Source organism: Oncorhynchus kisutch, linkage group LG25 (assembly GCF_002021735.2).
Source record: "Oncorhynchus kisutch isolate 150728-3 linkage group LG25, Okis_V2, whole genome shotgun sequence".
Lineage (NCBI taxonomy): Eukaryota > Metazoa > Chordata > Actinopteri > Salmoniformes > Salmonidae > Oncorhynchus > Oncorhynchus kisutch.
The window spans coordinates 30,648,970-30,669,708 of record NC_034198.2 but is presented as its reverse complement, the minus strand read 5'-3'; the positions used below and the strand labels follow the sequence as shown (position 1 = coordinate 30,669,708).

At 42.6% G+C, this 20,739-nt stretch overlaps 1 protein-coding gene across 2 annotated transcripts in view; it reads left to right on the top strand.

The window, feature by feature from the left end:
- The first annotated feature begins 518 nt into the window (after window positions 1-518).
- LOC109870031 (proteasome activator complex subunit 4B-like) overlaps window positions 519-20,739 on the top strand; it is a 77,988-nt gene continuing 57,767 nt past the window's right edge. The window contains exons 1-5 of one of the 2 annotated variants that reach the window (XM_031804754.1): window positions 519-1,420; window positions 10,404-10,544; window positions 11,040-11,156; window positions 12,309-12,365; window positions 15,019-15,063. In XM_031804754.1, coding sequence (XP_031660614.1) covers window positions 1,224-1,420; window positions 10,404-10,544; window positions 11,040-11,156; window positions 12,309-12,365; window positions 15,019-15,063 — 557 coding nt within the window. In that variant the 5' untranslated portion in view covers window positions 519-1,223. The remainder of the gene's footprint in view (window positions 1,421-10,403; window positions 10,545-11,039; window positions 11,157-12,308; window positions 12,366-15,018; window positions 15,064-20,739) is intronic. The other variant, XM_031804755.1, reaches the window with a different exon arrangement.

The following is a 20,739-nucleotide window of genomic DNA, read 5'->3' as shown; positions in this document are numbered from 1 at the left end:
CGGAGTTGTCTCGAGATGGCTATGCATCTCTCTCCCTTGAATACAAGCAGTTGACGTGACATTTCAAGTCATCCAATCAAATTGTATTTGTCACACGCGCCTAATACAACAGGTACAACCTTACCATGAAATGCTTACTTAACCAACAATACAGTTTTATGAAAATATAGTTAATGAAATATTTACTAAATAAACTAAATTTAAAAAAAGGCGGCAGTGCCCCTGTGACAACAATTTTGGACCCCCTTGTGCCCCCCCTAAATGTGGAGTATGAAATAATTTTTACATAACTCAATTTTGCTATCGTTCTTTTTTTACATCCGTTATTAGACAGAAAATGCAAATAAATTGTTGAATGATTATGAACATGGTATTTTGCCTGCTAATGCCTGCAATGCAGTGAAGAAAACGATATGACGACAATAACGTCTAATGTAACTGGCCCCTCTTAACAGTACAACTGGCCCCAGTTTGAAATGGTCTAGAACCGCCACTGCTCAGTGGAGGAGTTGCATAGTTTTGTCACAAATCGGACCATTCCTAGCCTAGGACCTTGGTCATAGAACCTGAGAAGGGAGATATGGAGATTAAGGAAGTTTTCGTTTTTTGTCAATGTGTAGTTCGCCATTAAACCAATAGAAGAAGAAAAAAATTGGTTTCATCGACTTTGCTTGAGATTGTTTTTTTAAATGGCGACGTATCACAAATAATTGAATGTAGGTTGACCGTGAATGGACTCACATTCCAGTACAGTAAGTGGCGGTGTATGCACCTTACGATCCGCCAACCCAATCCCAAAGAAGAAGAAACATCTAATTATTGTATCTTGCGAAAATTACTGTAGGGGAGGAGCCGATTGCGTGGGATGGGTGTCTGGTAAAGAAACGTTGAAAGTAGTCAGATGGATATAAGTAGCTAGCTAAATAAGAAGGAACCCGTTTTAAGTGCTAACGCACTCTTTCAAGAAAGCATATTCGACTGAATCGGATATTTACATTTTTGTGTAGCCATATCAATGCCCAAGTGTGATATTTAGCTAGCATGGTGTTACAAAGGAAACATTAAGATGTTGTAGCTAGCAAGCTAACGTTATCACGAAGTTACACAGAAGGATACAAACTGCTCATCCAAAGCTAGCTGATATACTACGAGCCAACGGTAGTGAACTACATTATCTTGTCAAGCAACGAAGAGAACACAACCAACATTTGGGAAATTGTAATATGAAAGAAGACGTGTCGGAGAAATTAGGATTTGTCCCTCAAAAAGACATAGTCTACAACAAACTTCTTCCATACGCGGATATATTAGACGAGGAATCCAATGACCTTTTGGGTAAAATCAAAGGAAACTTGGGCCGGGCTGTCCAGCTTCGAGAGATATGGCCGGGTGTCTTGTTTTGGACAAGGAAACTTTCCACGTAAGTGCTAACGTTAGCTAACCCAGTTCAGTTGTCTGGCTTTCTAGATAGCTACTGTAGATAACTAGTTAATCAATCAAATGTATTTATAAAGTCCATTTTGCATCAGCAGATGTCAGTGCTTATACATAAACCCAGCCTAAAACCCCAAACAGAAAGCAATGCAGATGTAGAAGCACGAAGTTAATCATTCATCTACTCTAAGTTAATTTGGGCCGCTAGCTACATAATACATTTGCTTTTGCCAAATAGTGTTTAGAAGCTGCCAATAGCTAGCTAAGGCTGGTTTTACGTTGGAGCGAGTGGGCTGCCCATCGGTAGCTAGCTAACTATTTGATCGGTGTTGACATCACTGACTGAGCGGGCGGTTGTGGATTTAGCTAGCTAGCAGGATTAGCCAGGCCAAGAAACAAGCTCTTACGTGAGGTAGCTGGCTAGATGTGTTTTGTGCTCAAACGTGTAAGAATGCTAACATAGCCATGCAGCAGAGAGTAAACATTAAAATGTCAAGCCCGAGATGGCAAGCAACATAACTAATGCCATGTCATACATCACGATATGATTCACGTTAGCACTGGCCATAAGCAACGCCATGCTACCAATTGCTGTGTCATTAGAATATGACGCTTGCTAACTAACTTGGCTAATACTCCCTAAGCATCTTGTTTGTAAACATACTTGTGGTCTTAACTAGTTGGTTGTACTACCGGTAACTTGCCACAGAGTCATTACTTTATATTTCTAACATCAGTTGCCATGTTCCCTAATGGCCCAGCTAGTTAGCTACTTGAGACACTGAGCGAGTTTGTTTTACATTGCTCGGCTAGGCGGGGTTTACTCAATTGAGACCATTTCATTGGTCCAAAGTGAAATGTCCACTCACCCGGGACACCGGGCTATGCAAAACGATTTTGCCCAATGTCACTGACATGACCCTATTGCCCAAATCCCTTTTAACAAACCATGCCTTCACTTAGGCTGGCTAAATTGGCCAGGCATTGCATAGTCACTGACTGTATCAGAAGCACGTGAAGTCTTAGCAAGTGATCACAACAGCCTTGGTTTAAATAAATAAATGGGTTTCTTGAGTCGTCCCATTAGATTGTATATATTTGTTGATGGTTTTACATCAGTCCCATGATTGAGCTAGCTGTATTGATTAGAGACTACAAAACCAAACAATCTCAGAAAGTGAAACAAGCTTTTCTTAATTTCCCCAAACATTCCTAAATATAATCAATATTATTTTCCAGTTGGGAGTTCAGGTTTGCTGTCACATGGCATTCAGCTACTGGTCATAACTTCACAACACAAGTAGGCTTCCCAAATTACCGTAGTCCCTAGCTCAGGGCTCACTAATTGTTCAATGTTTGCTTTCACACTCACTGTTCACATATAGCCTTATCACTGCCAGTCCTTTAATGACATGCAGTCACACTTAAATTCTGCGTGGTTTTCTGAGGTATTTGGTGACACACATACAGTGCATTTGAAAGTTTACGGCCTTATTCTAAAATTGATTAAAAATATATACATGTATAATATCTTGCTAATCTACACACAATACCTCCTAATGACAAAGCGAAAACAAGTTTAGATTTTTTTTGCAAGTTTATACAAAATAAAAAAATAATACCTTATTTACATAAGTGTTCAGACCCTTTGCTATGGTTGCGGTCCAAACGCATAAGACACACCCTCGTTCACTTAACCTCGCTTTATGCCCTTGGGGGAATCCCCGTTGCCATCTTGGAAGGCGGTCTAAATTATTAGCCAAGCTAAGGAAGTTTACAACGTACGCCCCTCAGCCCTCGTTTTTGATCGGCGTTGCGAGTGTACAATTGTGTTCACTCGGGCCTGAAACTTCCCACAATCCATTTTGCGACAATTGTACATCCGCTAAGAAAAGTCAGTGAAAACTTAACAACATCAATGGAGAAATGAACATTCAAGTGTAAGTAAAAACAAATGCAATAAGTTAGAAACTGTGCTACTAATGCACATGATGGCACAAACAAAAACATGTTACTTTTTATCTTTAGGAAATTGTGGAAATAACATTTTCCTTCAAGAAGTTCCAGCTAGGCAGGCTAACGTTAGTTAGCTAATTAATTTGCTAGCTATCATACAGTAGGCATATTAATAATATATTTAATATAAGCAGACATGCATAATTGACTGAAGCGCATATAAAGCACCCACAAGCTACCTGTGGCTGAAAACACGATCATCGCGGGATGAACAAGTAATGAATTTCCAGCCAAGGGTGGTTAATTTAAAAATCATTCCTCCTTCCCTCACCCTGCAAGTGTATGAAATGAAATGTTTTAAAAGGCTGGTCATGGCTCACATAAACACCATCAATGCAGACACTGGGGGACCCACTCTAATTCGCACACCGCCCCAACATACCCACAGATGATGCAATCTCTTTTTCACTCCACACTGCCCTTTCCCACCTGGACAAAATGAACACTTATGTGAGAATGCTGTTCATTGAGTACAGCTCAGCATTCAACGCCATAGCTTAGTGATGACTGGGATTAAAAGCCTCCCTCTGAAACTGGGTCCTGGACTTCCTGTTGGGCCACCCCCAGGTGGTGAGGGGAGGCAACAACCCATCTGCCACGATGACCCTTAACACAGGGTTTCCTCAGGGGTGTGTGCTTAGTCCCCTCCTGTTATCTCTGTTCACCATTGACTGTGTGGCTGCGAATGACTCCAACATAGGACTGATCACTGAAGACGATAAGACAGCCTACAGGGAGGAGGTCAGGGACCTGGCGGTATGGCGCTAGGACAACAACAACATCTCCTTCAACGTCCGCAAGACACAGGAGCTGATCATGGACTATAGGAAACAGAGGGCCGAGCACGCCCCCATTCACATCGCTGGGGCTGTAGTGGAGCAGGTCGAGAGCTTCAAGTTTCTATGCATCCACATAACTAAAGACCTATAATAGTCCAAACACGCCAACACAGTCGTGATGAGGGCCAGACAACACCTCTTGCCCTCGGCTGAAAATATTTGTAATGGGCCCTCGGATCCTCAAAGTTCTACAGCTGCACAATTGATGGCATCTTTACTGGCTGCATCACAGCTTGGTATGGGAAATGCTTGGCATCCGATCGCAAGTCGTTACTGAGAGTAGTGAGTTTGGCCCGAGTACGTCACTGTGGCGGAGTTCCCTGCCATCCAGGACCTCTGTACCAGGTGCTGTCAGAGGAAGGCTCTAAAAATGGTAAAAGTCTCCAGCCACCCAAGTCATAGACTCTTCTCTAGCTAACTATATAGCTACTGAAACAGATGTAATTTTGCTATGTTTTTGGGGAAGAACATTGTTTGCATCCATCAGCTAGATAGCTATTTTTTATGACCAGCACTGTAGGTGCGCGAGACAACTTTACCAGCATCATAGCATACGTAACGATTAATCGTTGTGACAAATACAAGTGATAGTGTAATCAATGTGTAATAACAACGTAAAAAATGAATGAACGTGTTAAATTGTGACGTGCAGCCATATTCAGGTCCTGATTGGTCAACAAGCTTATTTGAGACACAAAATAGTGTTATCAACTGGTCATTGTTTTCTTATTTGACACGCAAAGATCCAAACGGCGTTCCATAGAAATCCTGGTTGAGAATAAAACGACTGAACAAATGAACAACGAAACAGCACAGCAAGTAAGTGAAAGAAATAGGTTTTGATTATGTTTTACTGGTAATGGGGATATATGTAAATGCCAACAAAACAACCTTTATTGTGTGTGTTTTACCTTTTTTTAACTAGGCAAGTCAGTGAACAAATTCTCATTTACAATGACTGCCTACCCCGGCCAAACCCGGACAATGCTGGGCCAATTGTGCGCCGCCCTATGGAACTCCCGTATCACGGCCGGATGGGATACAGCCTGGATTCGAACCAGGGACTGTAGTGACGCCTCTTGCACTGAGATGCAGTGCCTTAGACTGCTGCTTCCGTGTGTGTGTGTTAACTAACTGTATGAGAATGCTTAAAAGGACGCACAAATTTTAAATATCTGTTATCGGATGCGCTACCAGTTGCGATAAATGCATTTTTATGCTTGCTTTGAGGCGAGCAACACTGAAGCATGCATGAGAGTACCAGCTGTTCCAGATGACTGTGTGATCACGCTCTCCGTAGCTGATGTGACCAAGACCTTTATAAACAGGTCAACATTCACAAAGCAACTGGGCCAGACGGATTACCAGGACGTGTACTCAAAACATGCGCTGACCAACTGGTAAGTGACTTCACTGACACTTTCAACTTCTCCCTGACCGAGTATGTAATACCAACATGTTTCAAGCAGTCCATCATTGTCCCTGTGTCCAAGAAAGCGGAGGTAACCTGCCTAAATAATTACCGCCCTGTAGCACTCAAGTCGGTATCCATGAAGTGCTTTGAAAGGCTGGTCATGGCTCACATCAACAGCATACTCCCGGACACCCCAGACCCATTCCAATTCGCATACCGCCCCAACAGATCCACAGATGATGCAATTGCACTCCGCACTGCCCTTTCCCATCTGGTCAAAAGGAACACCTGTGTGAGAATGCTGTTCATTGACTACAGCACAGTGTTCAACACCATAGTGTTCACAAGGTTGTAAGGGTATGCAACAACACATCTGTCACGCTGATCCTCAACACTGGGTCCCCTCAGGTGTGTGCTTAGTCCCGTCCTGTACTCCATGGTCACTCATGATTGCACGGCCAGGCACAACTCCAACACCACCATTAAGTTCGCTGATGACACAACAGTGGTAGGCCTGATAACCGACAACGATGAGACAGCCTATAGGGATGATGTCTTAGACAACAACCTCTCCCTCAATGTGAGCAAAACAAAGGAGCTGATCGTGGACTACAGGAAAAGGAGGGCCGAACAGGCCCCCATTAACATCGACCGGGCTTTAGTGGAGCGGGTCGAGAGTTTTTCAAGTTCCTTGGTGTCCACATTACCAACAATCTATCATGGTCCAAACACAACAAGACAGTTGTGAAGAGGGCATGACGAGACCTTTTCCCCCCCAGGAGACTGAAACGATTTGGCATGGGTCCCCAGAGGGTAGTGCGTACGACCCAGTACATCACTGGGGCCAAGTTTCCTGCCATCCAAGACCTTTATACTAGGCGTGTCAGAGGAAGGCCCAACAAATTGTCAACCTCCAGCCACCCAAGTCATAGACCTTTCTATCTGCTACCCCACGGCAAGCTGTACTGGAGCGCCAAGTTTAGGAAGGCTCCTTGACAGCTTCTACACCCTTGAGCCATAAAAATATTTGTAAAATTGTGCCCCTAACTATTTACATTGCTGCTACTTGCTGTCTATCTATGCATATTCACTTTACCCCTCTTCACTGTTGACATTGATATTGGTGTGTTGCGGGTACTATTTAATGAAGCTGCATTGAGGCGTCTTTCTCAAACTATACTCTAATGTACTTGTTGTCTTGCTCAGTTGTGCACCACTCCTGTTTCTTTTCTAGTTAGAGACATTTGGCTCTGAAGGGAGTAGTACACAGCATTGTACGAGATCTTCAGTTTCTTGGCAATTTCTCGCATGGAATAGCCTTAATTTCTCAGAACAAGAATAGACTGTGTTTCAGAAGAAAGTTCTTCCTGGCCATTTTGAGTCTGTACTCTAACCCACAAATGCTGATTCTCCATATATTCAACTAGTCTGAAGAGGGCCAGTTTTCAGCTGTTATAACATAATTGCAAAAGGCTTTTCTAATGATAGATTAGCTGACATGTGCCATTGGAACACAGGAGGGATGGTTGCTGATAATGGACCTCTGTATGCCTATGCAGATATTCCATTAAAAATCTGCCGTTTCCAGCTACAATAGTCATTTACAACATTAACAATGTCTACACTGTGTTTGATCAATTCTATGTTATTTTCTTTCCTTTCAAAAACAAGGACATTTCAAAGTGACCCCAAACAATTGAACAGTTGTGTACATGTACAAATGACCACGACTAACCTGTATCCCTGCACATTGATTCGGTATTGGTACCCTCTGTGTATAGCCTCATTATTGTTGTAATTTTCTTTGTTACATTTTTTATTATTTAGTAAACATTTTCTTAACTCTATTTCTTGAACTGCATTGTTGGCTAGGGGCTTGTAAGTAAGCATTTCACAGTAAGGTCTACGGCGTATTTGGTGCATGTGACAAATGCATTTGATTTGATTCCTTATTCTGCATGTCAGATATGCATGTTTGTTCTGCGTACTATATTTCTATATGAACGTTGGGTATGGCGGCAGGTAGCCTAGTGGTTAGTGTTGGGCCAGTCACCCGAAGGTTGCTAGATCAAATCCCAGAGCTGACCAGGTGAAAACCTGTCCTTCTGCCCCTGAGCAAGGCAGTTAACCCACTGTTCCCTGGACGCCGAAGACGTGGATGTCGATGAAGGCAGCCCTCCGCACCTCTCTGATTCAGAGGGGTTGGGTTAAATGCGGAGGACACATTTCAGTTGAATGTATTGTTGTGCAACTGACTAGGTATCCCCCTTTCCTATTGCTGAACGTGCCCCAGACCTATACCTTCAGTATAGAATAGCCTATACAATTGACAAAGATCGATGCACAGTTTTGTGTGAACCATTTCAGAACTTCTGAATGTAAGGCATTCGTCAGAGCTCCCCAAACCAGAAGAGACCTGTTCCAAATGTATAAGCTCCATCCTGGTTTATGGAAATGGCTGCACTTAGATGGTGTCTTCACACCTTGTTAATTTACATCAGGTTACTCTGTCTGTGTTGTGTAGAGAATATGGTGCCATTTGGGACTAAGCCTACATGCCAATGCATATGTCAATGCATATGTCCGACCAGGCTATGACTGAGTCACTGGGACCTAGGCAATTTAGGCCTAGATTTAATACAATATTGTTACTTTGCAAGCTTTGTGTGTGGGAGTTGCTTTCCTTGAAACTGAATCTAGCTAAAGGCCTAGCATCTTCTCCTTCCCGATTTGCTTTACTCATACAGTACCAGTCAAAGGTTTGGACACCTACTCATTCAAGGGTTATTTATTTTTATTTTTACTATTTTACTATATAATAGTGAAGATACACAACTATGAAATAACACCATATGGAATTATGTAGTAACCAAAAAAGTGTTAAGCAAATCCAAATATATTTGAGTTTCTTCAAAGTAGCCACACTTTGACTTGACAACTTTGCAGACTCTTGGCATTCTCTCAACCAGCTTCAGGAGGTAGTCACCTGGAATGACCCACCTTTTCAATTAACAGGTGTGCCTTAAGTTAATTTGTGGTATTTCCTTCCCCAATGTGTTTGAGCCAATCAGTTGTTTTTTGACAAGGTAGGGGTGGTATACAGAAGACAGGGCTGTTTGGTAAAAGACCAAGTCCATATTATGGCAAGAACAGCTCAAATAAGCAAAGAGAAACGACAGTACATCATTACTTTGACTGACATTCGTGTCTTAATCTGGAAAATTTCAAGAACTTTACAAAACCGATCAAGCGCTATGATGAAACTGGCTCTCATGAGGACCGCCAGACCCCAGAGTTACCTCTGCTGCAGAGGATAAGTTCATTAGAGTTACCAGCCTCAATTGCAGCCCAAATGTATGTTTCACAGAGCTCAAGACACAGACATATCTCAACTTCAACTGTTCAGAGGAGACTGCGTGAATCAGGCCTTCGTGGTCGAATTGCTGCAAAGAAATCACTACTAAAGGACGCCAATAAGAAGACTTGCTTGGGCCAAGAAACACGAGCAATGGACATTAGACCTGTGGAAATCTGTCCTTTGGGTTGATGAGTCCAAATTTGAGATTTTTGGTTCCAACCGCTGTGTCTTTGTGAGACAGAGTAGGTGAACGAATGATCTCTGCATGTGTGATTCCCACCATGAAGCATGGAGGAGATGGTGTGGGGGTGCTTTGCTGGTGACGCTGTCTGATTTATTTAGAATTCAAGGCACATTTAAACAGCATGGCTACAACAGCATTCTGCAGCGATACGTCATCCCATCTGGTTTGCGCTTAATGGGACTATAATTTGTTTTTCAACAGGACAATGACCCAATACACACCTCCAGGCTTTGTAAGGGCGAGTGATGGAGTGCTGCATCAGATGACCTGGCCTCCACAATCACCCGACCTTAACCCAGTTGAGATGGTTTGGGATGAGTCGGACCGCAGAGTGAAGGGAAAGCAGTTCTCATATGTGGGAACTCCAAGTCTGTTGGAAAATCATCCCTCATGAACATGGTTGAGAGAGTGCCAAGCGTGTCATCAATGCAAAGGGAGGCTGCTTTGAAGAATCTAAAATATATATTTTTATTTGTTTAATACTTTTTGGGTTACTACCTGATTCCATATGTGTTGTTTCATAGTTTTGATGTATTCACTATTATTCTACAATGTAGAAAAGAGTCCAAATAAAGAAAAACCCTACTACATTTCTTATTCACCTGCTCTATACTAAGCTATACCCATAAAGCTGTTTTTGTTGTTCAGGAGCATGAGTCTGTGGCGTTTGCACATATTTATTGTGCATCAGCAACTTTATATTATATTTAACTTTATATATAGGGATAGCACAAAGCTCCTTTTCTGTCCATTCTGCACAATACAAGAAGTCAAGCATTTATTATTCCCTGGCCAGCTCACTTTGAACTGTGGATGTTCAGGCTAGCTATAGGCCAGCCCCATGGCTGGGGCCACACATTTTGTGTCTGAAAATTCCTTATTTTTCCAGTGGGAGTCTTCCTTTGACAGATGTTGGTAAACAGAGTTGATAGTCTGTCAAACACACTAGGCTTTAGTCCTTTTTGGATATTCAGTTCGTCCGAGAATAGTTGCGTTGAATTGAACTTTTGACTGGTAAAAACCGACAGTTGAATGAATGATTTAATCCGCGTTCTTGCGTCTTTGTGGCTGTAGCCTAAAGCTTTTCTTCTCTTGTAGGTACATGCGGCTGTACGGCAGGAAGTTCTGCAAGGAGGACCATGTGCTGTTCATCCAGCTGCTGTACGAGCTGATCACCATCGACAAGTTGGAGATCAGTATGATGCAAGGACTAGCCCGGCTGCTCATCAACCTCCTTAAGTAAGACCCATAGGCTAAACACACGGTCACGCATGCAAACACACACGTTGACATGCTGGAGATCGGCACGATGCGAGGTCTGGCCCGCCTCATCAACTTCAAGTTAGCATGGGCTACTGCTACACACACAGTGATGGGCTTCGCTCGCTCATGGAGGGCCTCGCACACTCAACCTCCTAAAGTAAGCAACACACAAAACCCCATCAACAAGCTTGAGACCAGTATGATGCAAGGTCTTTGCCATCGTCATCAATCAATGTCACATTATAGGACTCTAAACAGACTTTATTTATTTGTTTGTCAGTGACTGGCGGGTCTACTGTTTTCCTCATAATTGTGTGAGAAGTTCAAGTGTCGCTTACATTTAAGAGTTGAAATACTCTCTGTAAATTGAGGCCTGCCCTCACCTAATTGTGTGAAGCTCTGAGGCAACACAGACCGTTTAAATGAAGTACTTTTACATGTTTTAACCCCACCTACTATTATTTCTGACAGGAAAAGAGAGCTGCTGTCGCGGGAGGATCTTGAGTTGCCTTGGAGACCCCTGTATGAGCTGCAAGACAGGATCCTCTACTCAAAGACTGAACACCTGGGACTAAACTGGTTCCCCAAGTACGCCCCTCTTCTCTTTTACCAGCATGGTTAAAACAGTCTTTGAAAATAAAAAATTACTCTGCATATTGACACATTGAAACCAACCTACTTAGCTGTAAAACCTTCAAGGTAACGTCTGTGTTATGACATCATCATACACTGCGGGGTGACTTCCCGATTAGAGTCAACACAATGACATCCAAAAGTCATCCAAGACTGCCACTATTGGTTCTTCCCATTTTGAGCCCTTCTTTGAGGCAGATTCTAAAAGCAGGAACGTGGCGGTGCCCCGTTTCGCACAATGATGTAGACTCATCGATATTACCTTTTATTTTTAAATGGACCTTACTCCTGAATCTCTAGTGGAGTTATACATGGGTTTATTGTGAAAAACATTGCTATAATATGTTGGTATCTGTTGGCGCTGTATAGGTACTGCCTATTGCTATGGTACTGCCTAATACAGTTCAACCCCACCCTCCCCCGATGCATCCTTTCTTACATGCACATATGTTCTGTTGTCCCTGCCCCCAGTTGTTGCCTGGACTAATTTCTGAATGTGGAAAAATCTGTACCTACCCCCAGGTGGCATATAGCCCTAGAGCTGCCTTCCCTGGTCATCACTAGCTTCCACAGCCACAAAGTTGTAAACCCCGCCTATTTCTAAAATTTTTATCTTCTAGATTTGTTTTTATTTGAATCATACCTCTAACTTAACCACACTGCTAACCTTGTGCTTAACCCTAAACTTAAATTAAGACTTAAAAGCAAATGTTTGTTTTAATGGCTTTTTACGATATAGCACGTTTTGGCTGTGGAATCTAGTGGAACCCCCCCCCCCCACCTTTTCTCCCAGCAAGCAGTGCGAGGTGCTCTTGTATGGGTCTATGGAAACATTGTGTGTCACTACAAAGCCTTGCTAGCACATAAGTCATCAGCTCTTTCACCAAGGGAAGCAAGCTGCTACTGTTTGTTTACTGATGCTTTGGCCCTTCTTTGTTTTTAAAGAAAACGAGCAGTGAAAAAAAAATCTAAAATCAAATGTACGATGCGCTGCAGCAGTACCAAAAAAAGGTGTAATTTTTTGGGATGTATTTAATTGAAATGGATTGGCTTTTCATAGTGTGAATCTGAATGTGTTTTTATGCCTTTGTCTCCTCTCACATTCAGTTCCCTACGGCCTCGTGCTTCCTCTAAACACGTAATGATAAAATTGTTTCAGAGGTGGTAAGGACAACGCTTCTCTTTTGTGTTTTTTTGTTTTTCATCCTTTTATTGAGGCACTCTTTTTGGTTTAAATTTTTCTATGTTGCATGTTGAAAACCAAAAAGCACACTGGACACCCCCACGCAGCTTGTTTGACATAAAATCAACTACAAATCAACCAAAAAGCAATGTTAACATTTCTCTCATATTGGACACTGTCGCACTGCATCTAACTGGACTATATATCCCCCTCCCCCTTTGTCAAGTCCCATATGATTTGGTGGATTGACCAACTAGAGTAGCCTAGCCCATTCTGAAGTCACCGGTTTCTAAACGGCCATGATGGATGACATCTTTGTGGTACAAAAGAGCACAAATCTGTGCTTATAATGCATATGGTTCAATGCTTATGTTTTTTTGGCCTTAATCATGCTGCCAGATAATAATTAAGTTTAGAGTAGCTTATATCTTTGCGGTTCTGTTCGCTTTTGCACCACAAATGTTGCTGTGATCACCCCTCTCTCATACCCCCCGGTATACTGGTATGAGAGAGGGGTGATGTTTCTCCCCCACTTCAAACTCTAAAGGACATTTGGATGTTCCCCAGGGTTGAGTGTCTGGACATTGGTAATGGTGTTCTGGTCATGCTGCTTTGCATTATTATTTCGGTGCATTACTTTGGTGATTTTCAGTGTGGTCTGTCTGTGGGTTGAATCCCACACATTTCTCCTTCCTCCTAAAGTGTGCATTCTTTCACTACTTCCCACAAATTTAAAATAATTATATTTGTGTTGGAATGGGCTAGAGGGAGTTTCAATATAGGCCTAGCAATCATTTCCTTTGAAATCCATAAAGGGAAGTGAACAAGTGCACATTTCAGGAGAAAGGAGAGATTAGGCTCTCCTCACTCAAGCCCTGAGATGCAAAGCCAAGAGTCCTTGGCAGAAATCGCTCGTTGTAGTTCCCATTAGTCTATTGAATTAAAGCAATGCAATCAGGTTGATTTGAAAAATACTTAAATGAAACAGAGCTTAGAGCGCGGTTGAATGGGACAGAGGGGCAGTTTAGAACGCATGACTTGAGCTCAGCGTGCATGTATGAGTGGAGGGCAAGGCAGGGGATTGAGGGTGTTTGAGCCTAACGGCTGGGGTTATATTGGTCCTCAGCTAAATCTTTTGACACTTATGTGACACGAGTCTAACCTTTACAAGCCATTATATACAGAGGCCCTATTGTAACTGTGCCAAAAAAATAAAAGTAACCAAACCAAAACCACAGCAGTCAGAAGTCCTGTAATGGAGGCCTAGTATTGGTTTTATTATTTAGGCACCAAACAGAAGAAAATGTACAATAGCAGTAAGTTGTGCTCATTTCAAGGGACTACTTGAACTTGTCCAAACCACTTTCTGTTGGTAAACCTTTTCTGTTACATTCCCCTGATATGTTTACTGTTTAGTCAGGCTAGGTGATAAAAAGCCTCAAACAATGGCTGAGGGCATCTGCCTTTTGGGCAACTATCTCCACTGTCAAGGTCAGCATTCATTACAAGTAATAACGGCTAGTCCTACTGTTTACATAAAGCCTCAGCTAGTCCTACTGTTTACATAAAGCCTCAGCTAGTCCTACTGTTTACATAAAGCCTCAGCTAGTCCTACTGTTTACATAAAGCCTCAGCTAGTCCTACTGTTTACATAAAGCCTCAGCTAGTCCTACTGTTTACATAAAGCCTCAGCTAGTCCTACTGTTTACATAGAGCCTCAGCTAGTCCTACTGTTTACATAAAGCCTCAGCTAGTCCTACTGTTTACATAAAGCCTCAGCTAGTCCTACTTTTTACATAAAGCCTCAGCTAGTCCTACTGTTTACATAGAGCCTCAGCTAGTCCTACTGTTTACATAAAGCCTCAGCTAGTCCTACTGTTTACATAGAGCCTCAGCTAGTCCTACTGTTTACATAGAGCCTCAGCTAGTCCTACTGTTTACATAAAGCCTCAGCTAGTCCTACTGTTTACATAAAGCCTCAGCTAGTCCTACTGTTTACATAAAGCCTCAGCTAGTCCTACTGTTTACATAAAGCCTCAAGCCATTTTCCCTCCAAGACATTTCCCCAAGCCCGATAAAAGACTTAATTCTGATGATTGTGAATGAACAGAGTAAATCTGTTAATTAGGTACCATTCATGTGCTGCTGTTACACTGCTGGCCCATGGCCATCCAGGACAAAGGTTGAACGGCCCTGGAATAGTCACATTGTGTGGGGGTGGGTGTTTCTGTAGTCCCTTTTGTCATGCTATGCCAGTTTGTGTGTCCTCGATTCCCTTGCTGTGTGGATGTACACACCTGCCCAACACATCCCTTACTTTTCATCTGTGTTTGAGTTGATCCGGTACATACACTAGTCTCTACTGCTTCATTACAGGCACCATAATATATGAACATACTGGTAGTGACCACACCCTAAAGGAGTAGCGAGCCAGGACTTTTCCCACTACACTTGATCAGTACACTTTAAATGCGTGGTTTGGCTGTACCTGTAGTCAGTCACTCATCCTTGTCCTAGTTGCGTTGGTGTGTTCAGTGTGTTCATTGTTTGATTTAAGTCACCTTAGACACATCTGTCTCTGTTCTGATGCCTCACCTTTCTTTCTTTTTCGCTCTCCTCCCTTTCTGTTTCTAGCTCGGTGGAAAACGTTTTGAAAACACTTGTGAGAAGCTGCAGACCGTAAGTATATTTTGAAACCCCTATGATCTATGTATTTGTTAATGAATTCAGTTGCTGAGCTCATGGTTACATTTAGGCCTACTCTTGGGACACTTGTGGTCAACACTCACACAGTTGGAGGACCACCTTAAGAGTTATTTTGTCTAGGGGTGTGAAGGTTATAATGTTTAAATGAAATTGAGATCTTAACATTAAAGATCCCTAACCTAAAACAATCCCCCACACTAAATAAAATCACTGTGCAGTGTGACCACCATTTCCCTCATGCGCCACGACACATCTCCTTCGCACAGAGTTGATCAGGCTGTTGATTGTGGCCTATGGAAGGCTGTCCCACTTTTCTTTAATGGCTGTGCGAAGTTGCTGGATGTTGGCCGTAACCGGAACATGTGTAGTATGCGTTGATCCATAGCATCCAAACGTGATCAATGGGTGACAGGTCTGGTGAGTATGCAGGCCATGGAAGAACTGGGACATTTTCAGCTTCCAGGAGTTGTGCACAGATCCTTGTGACATGGGCTGTGCATTATCATGCTGACACATGAGGTGATGGCAGCAGATGAATGGCATGACAATGGACCTTAGGATCTCGTCACGGTATCTCTGTGCATTCAAATTGCCATCGATAAATTGCAATTGTTTGTTGTTCATAGCTTATGCTTGCCCATACCATAACCCCACCACCAACATGGAGCACTGTGTTCACAATGTTGACATCAGCAAACTGAGGCCAGTTGGACGTACAGCCAAATTCTCTAAAGCGACGTTGGCGGCTTATTGTAGAGAAATGAACATTCAATTCTCTGACAACCACTCTGGTGGATATTCCTGCATGCCAATTACTCTCCCTCAAAGCTTGACATCTGTGGCATTGTGACAACTGCACATTTTAGTGGCCTTTTATTGACTCCAGCACAAGGTGCACCTGTGAAATGATCATGCTGTTTAATCAGCTTCTTGATATGCCACAGCTGTCAGGTGGATGGGTTATCTAGGCAAAATAGAAATGCTCACTAACAGGGATGCAAACAAATTTGTGCACAACATTTTAGAGATTGTTGTGTGTTTAAACATTTCTGGGATCTTTTATTTCAGCTCATGTAAAGTTTTGGTCCCAAGTTTCATGTTGCATTTATATTTTTATTCAGTGTAGAATAGAGGATATTCTATTTATTTGAGTTCTACCAGTTATCAACATATTGTTCAATGTTGAAAAAAATAAAGACCCGTGTTTATTCTGTGACTTTAGCTAATACACTCTGTTTTTGTTTTGTTGCCATGGTATCGTTTTGGTATAGAGTATCTGGATACTAAACCTGGTGTCGAAGTCCAAACTCTGGTAACGTGACAGCACTTGTGCAATTATCACAAAACATATTGCAAGGCGAGACACAGATTACCAAGACATATGCGCACCACGGTTCATTCTGCCTGCCTCCTCCCATTCTCCCTTGCCCTGGCAGCATCGCATTAGTGGAAATCAAGACCGTTTTCAGGGCAGGCCTGGTTATAGATAGATATGTTCAAGTCGTGTCATCAGGGATAATAACCCTTTCCTAACCTTAACCTAATTCTTCTAACCTGCTGTGTTAATTCTCCTAAACTGCTGCATAAATTCTACAATCTTGCTACGAAAAGTCACTTCTGCTTGTCAAAACCAGAAGACCTGCCCAGAACAATCTTGGTTTCCACTAATGTGATAGAGCCTCGCGATGGCTCGCCTGCTCTTTCTCTTCATTAATGATGCGATTGTGTGTTCAGTCTTCGGTCTGTGGCGTGTAGAATATCCTAGCCTTCATTGATGATGGACCCTGCTTTACTGAAGTTGTGAAACATTGCAAGCCAGGAAATTGTGAGATACAGCATGCCATTGCGAGATACAGCTTTTGATTGCAGATAAAACCATGCACTAGGCCTCTGTCTGCCTGCCAGGTGGCCGACCTGCCTATACTGTGCCGCTCCCGTCTTCCATCCCTCACTAGAAAAGAACAAGTGTGTGCTCTCGGAAGTACGGCAACAAATCAGTCTCTTCTGTTCCAAAATACCTGATTCTTTCACATGGCATGTTAACCTATTGTGCTTACTTCAGCACTCCTGCAATTGAATGATAGACCTAGAGTAGAGATGCAGACAGAGGCACGTGTCTACTCAGGAGGAAATAAGACACATTCTGTGAAACTGAACTGTCAGGAACAATTCTCCCTTAGGGACTTAGTTTAGGCATATTGACTGACAATTTGCGAATGTCATAATGGCTAGTTCCATCCTTGGATGCAAAGCAAGACTAGGTTTGTGTGAGCATGTGTGTCGAAGCTTAGTCACTGAGTCCCTGAGTTGCTAGTGTACCTACTAGTTGGCTAATAATCCTATTAAATCTAATTCTGTCCTGGGGAGAGTTTCCTGTTACTGTGAGCAGAGAAGAGAGGGAGCGAGAGGTGGAATACAGACATTGTCATCCTACTAGAAACATGGTATAGAGGAGGTGGACCCACTGGTTGTCCTCTAGGTTACAGATAGCTCATAGTCCCATCCACCACACTTCCAGGTGGGTGGTATAGAGGAGGTGGACCCACTGGTTGCCCTCTAGGTTACAGAGAGCTCATAGTCCCATCCACCACACTACCAGGTGGGTGGTATAGAGGAGGTGGACCCACTGGTTGCCCTCTAGGTTACAGAGAGCTGGTCCCATCCACCACACTACCAGGTGGGTGGTATAGAGGAGGTGGACCCACTGGTTGCCCTCTAGGTTACAGAGAGCTGGTCCCATCCACCACACTACCAGGTGGGTGGTATAGAGGTGGACCCACTGGTTGCCCTCTAGGTTACAGAGAGCTGGTAGTCCCATCCACCAAACTACCAGGTGTGAAATAGGGAAGTGGCTCAGGGGGTATGCTATTTTGGAATAGAGCAGACTTTACTCGCACTCTTAAATGAATCAAAACAGGAACATTTTACATTTTGGCAGGAAATTCTAAAGGAAATGATCTCAACAGGGCAACCTATCCACCTGTGTGCTACCTATAACCCCCATACTTTAATGAAGACAGCTTCTTCATCCTAGAAGGGGAGATCAACCATTTCCAGGCCCAGGGACATGTACTAGTCTTTGGTGACCTAAATACCAGAACTGAACAGGAACCTGACACTCTCAGCACAGACTGGGACAAACACCTACCTGGAGGTTACAGCGTTCCCTCCCCTAGGTTCAACTAGGACAACATAACCAAATAAAATAGGTCACAACTCCTGCAGATCTTTTAAAAAATGTATTTAACTAGGCAAGTCAGTTAAGCACAAATTCTTATTTACAATGACGGCCAAACCCGCGCGACGCTGGGCAGATTGTGCACCGTCCTATGGAACTCCCAATCACAGGCCAGATGTGATGCAGCCTGGATTTGAACCAGGTACTGCAGTGACTCCTCTTGCATTGAGATGCAGTGTCTTAGACCACTGCGCCACTCCGTTGCACACTGGGCATGTACATAGTCAGTGGTAGGCTTCAAGGGGACTCCTACGGTAGGTACACCTATAACTCATCTCTTGGTAGTAGTACTGTAGACTACTTTATTACTGACCTCAACCCAGAGTCTGTGTTCAGTCAGCCCACAGACATCAAAGCCAAAGGAACTGAATAATATTAAGAAATGCAAGGAAGGAAAGTAGTGTAGAAACATACCAAAGAACAATTAGACAACAGTCAATCCCTTTTAGGCAACTTCCCTCGACAAAACATTTCACTGTAATCGTGAAGGTGTGAACTTGGCAGTAGAATGCCTAAACAGTATATTTGACCTCTCGGCTTCCCTATCCATTTTTTATTTATTTAACTAGGCAATTCAGAACAAATTTTTATTTACAATGACTGCCTACCCCGGCCAAACGCTGGGCCGATTGTGCACCGTCCTATGGGACTCCCAATCAGAGCCGGATGTGGTGCAGCCTTGATTCGAACCAGGGACTGCAGTGATGCCTCTTGCACTGAGATGTAGTGCCTTAGACCACTGTGCCACTCAGGAACCCCAAATGGTTTGATGAAGAATGCAAAAACCTAAAAGAAATTGAAACAAATACAGAGAGACCCAGAAAACCTGAGTCTATGCCTTCACTATGGTGAATCATTAAACAATACAGAAATACACTATGGAAAAAGAAGGAACAGCACATTTGAATACAACTCAATGTAACTGAAGAATCCATAACATCGAACCACTTTTGGGAGAATTGGAAACCAATTAAACAACATGAGTTATCTATCCAAAACAGAGATGTACCGATAAACTACGGATCCAGTGTTTTTGGCCCTATAGCAAAGAACAAACAGCAAAAACATGTACATGATCAAATACAAATCTTAGAATCAACTATTAGAGACCAGAACACACTGGGTTCTCCAATTACATTGAATGAACTACAGGACAAAATACAAAACCCTCCAACCCAAAAAGGCCTGTGGTGTTGATGGTATCCTAATAGAAATGATAACATTTACAGACTACAAATTCCAATTGGCTATACTTAACTATTTTAACCTCTACAGGATCGGTAGACTTGGGCTGGAATAATACATTATGGCCTTTCTCTTGCATTTCAAAGATGATGGTACAAAAATAACTCATGGTTTTTTATTTGTATTATCTTTTACCAGATCTGTGTTATAGTCTCCTATTTTCATTTCACATTTCCACAAAAGTCAAAAGTGTTTCCTTTCAAATGGTATCAAGAATATGCATATCCTGAGCTAGGTCCTGAGCTACAGGCAGTTAGATTTGGGAATGTAATTTCAGTTAAAAAAATGTATCATCCTGACATCTTTCCCAATATTTGGAACCAAGGACCGATAACGCCAATCCACAAAAGTGGAGACACATTTGACCCCAATAACTATGCGTCAACAGCAACCTTCGGAAAATCCTCAGCATTATCATTAACAGCAGACTCAAACATTTTCAACTGGGCAAATGTCAAACTGGCTTTTTACCAAATCACCATATGACAGACCACGTACTCCCCTGCACACCCTAACTGACAAAGAAACATAACAAAGGCAGTCTTCTCATGCTTTGTTCAAAAAAAGCCTTTGACTCAATTTGGCATGAGGGTCTGCTATACAAATTGATGGATCGTGGTGTTGGGGGGAAAACCTACAAAATCCATGTACACAAACAAGTGTGCGGTTAAAATGGGCAAAAACACATTTCTTTCCACGGGGCTGTGGGGTGAGACAGGACTGCAGCTTAAGCCCCACCTTTTCTGAAGTAAAATGTATACTGTTTGCTGATGATCTGGACTTCTGTCCCCAACCATGTAGGGCCTAAAGCAGACAAAAATAATGGTGTTCCAAAAAAGGTCCAGTTGTCAGGACCACAAATACAAATTCCATCTAAACACTGTTGCCCTATAGCAGACAAAAATCTATACATGCCTCAGCCTAAACATCAGCACCACAGGTAATTTCAACAAAGCTGTGAGCGATCATTCGTAAAAATCCAAATAACTTCACAGATCTTCATTGTAAAGAGTTTAAACACAGTTTCCTATGCATGTTCAATGAACCATATACAATTAATGAACATGCACCTGTGGAAGGGTTGTTAAGACAATAACAGCTTACAGATGGTAGGCAATTAAGGTCACAGTTATGAAAACTTAGGCCTCTTTAGTGTACTTTCTACT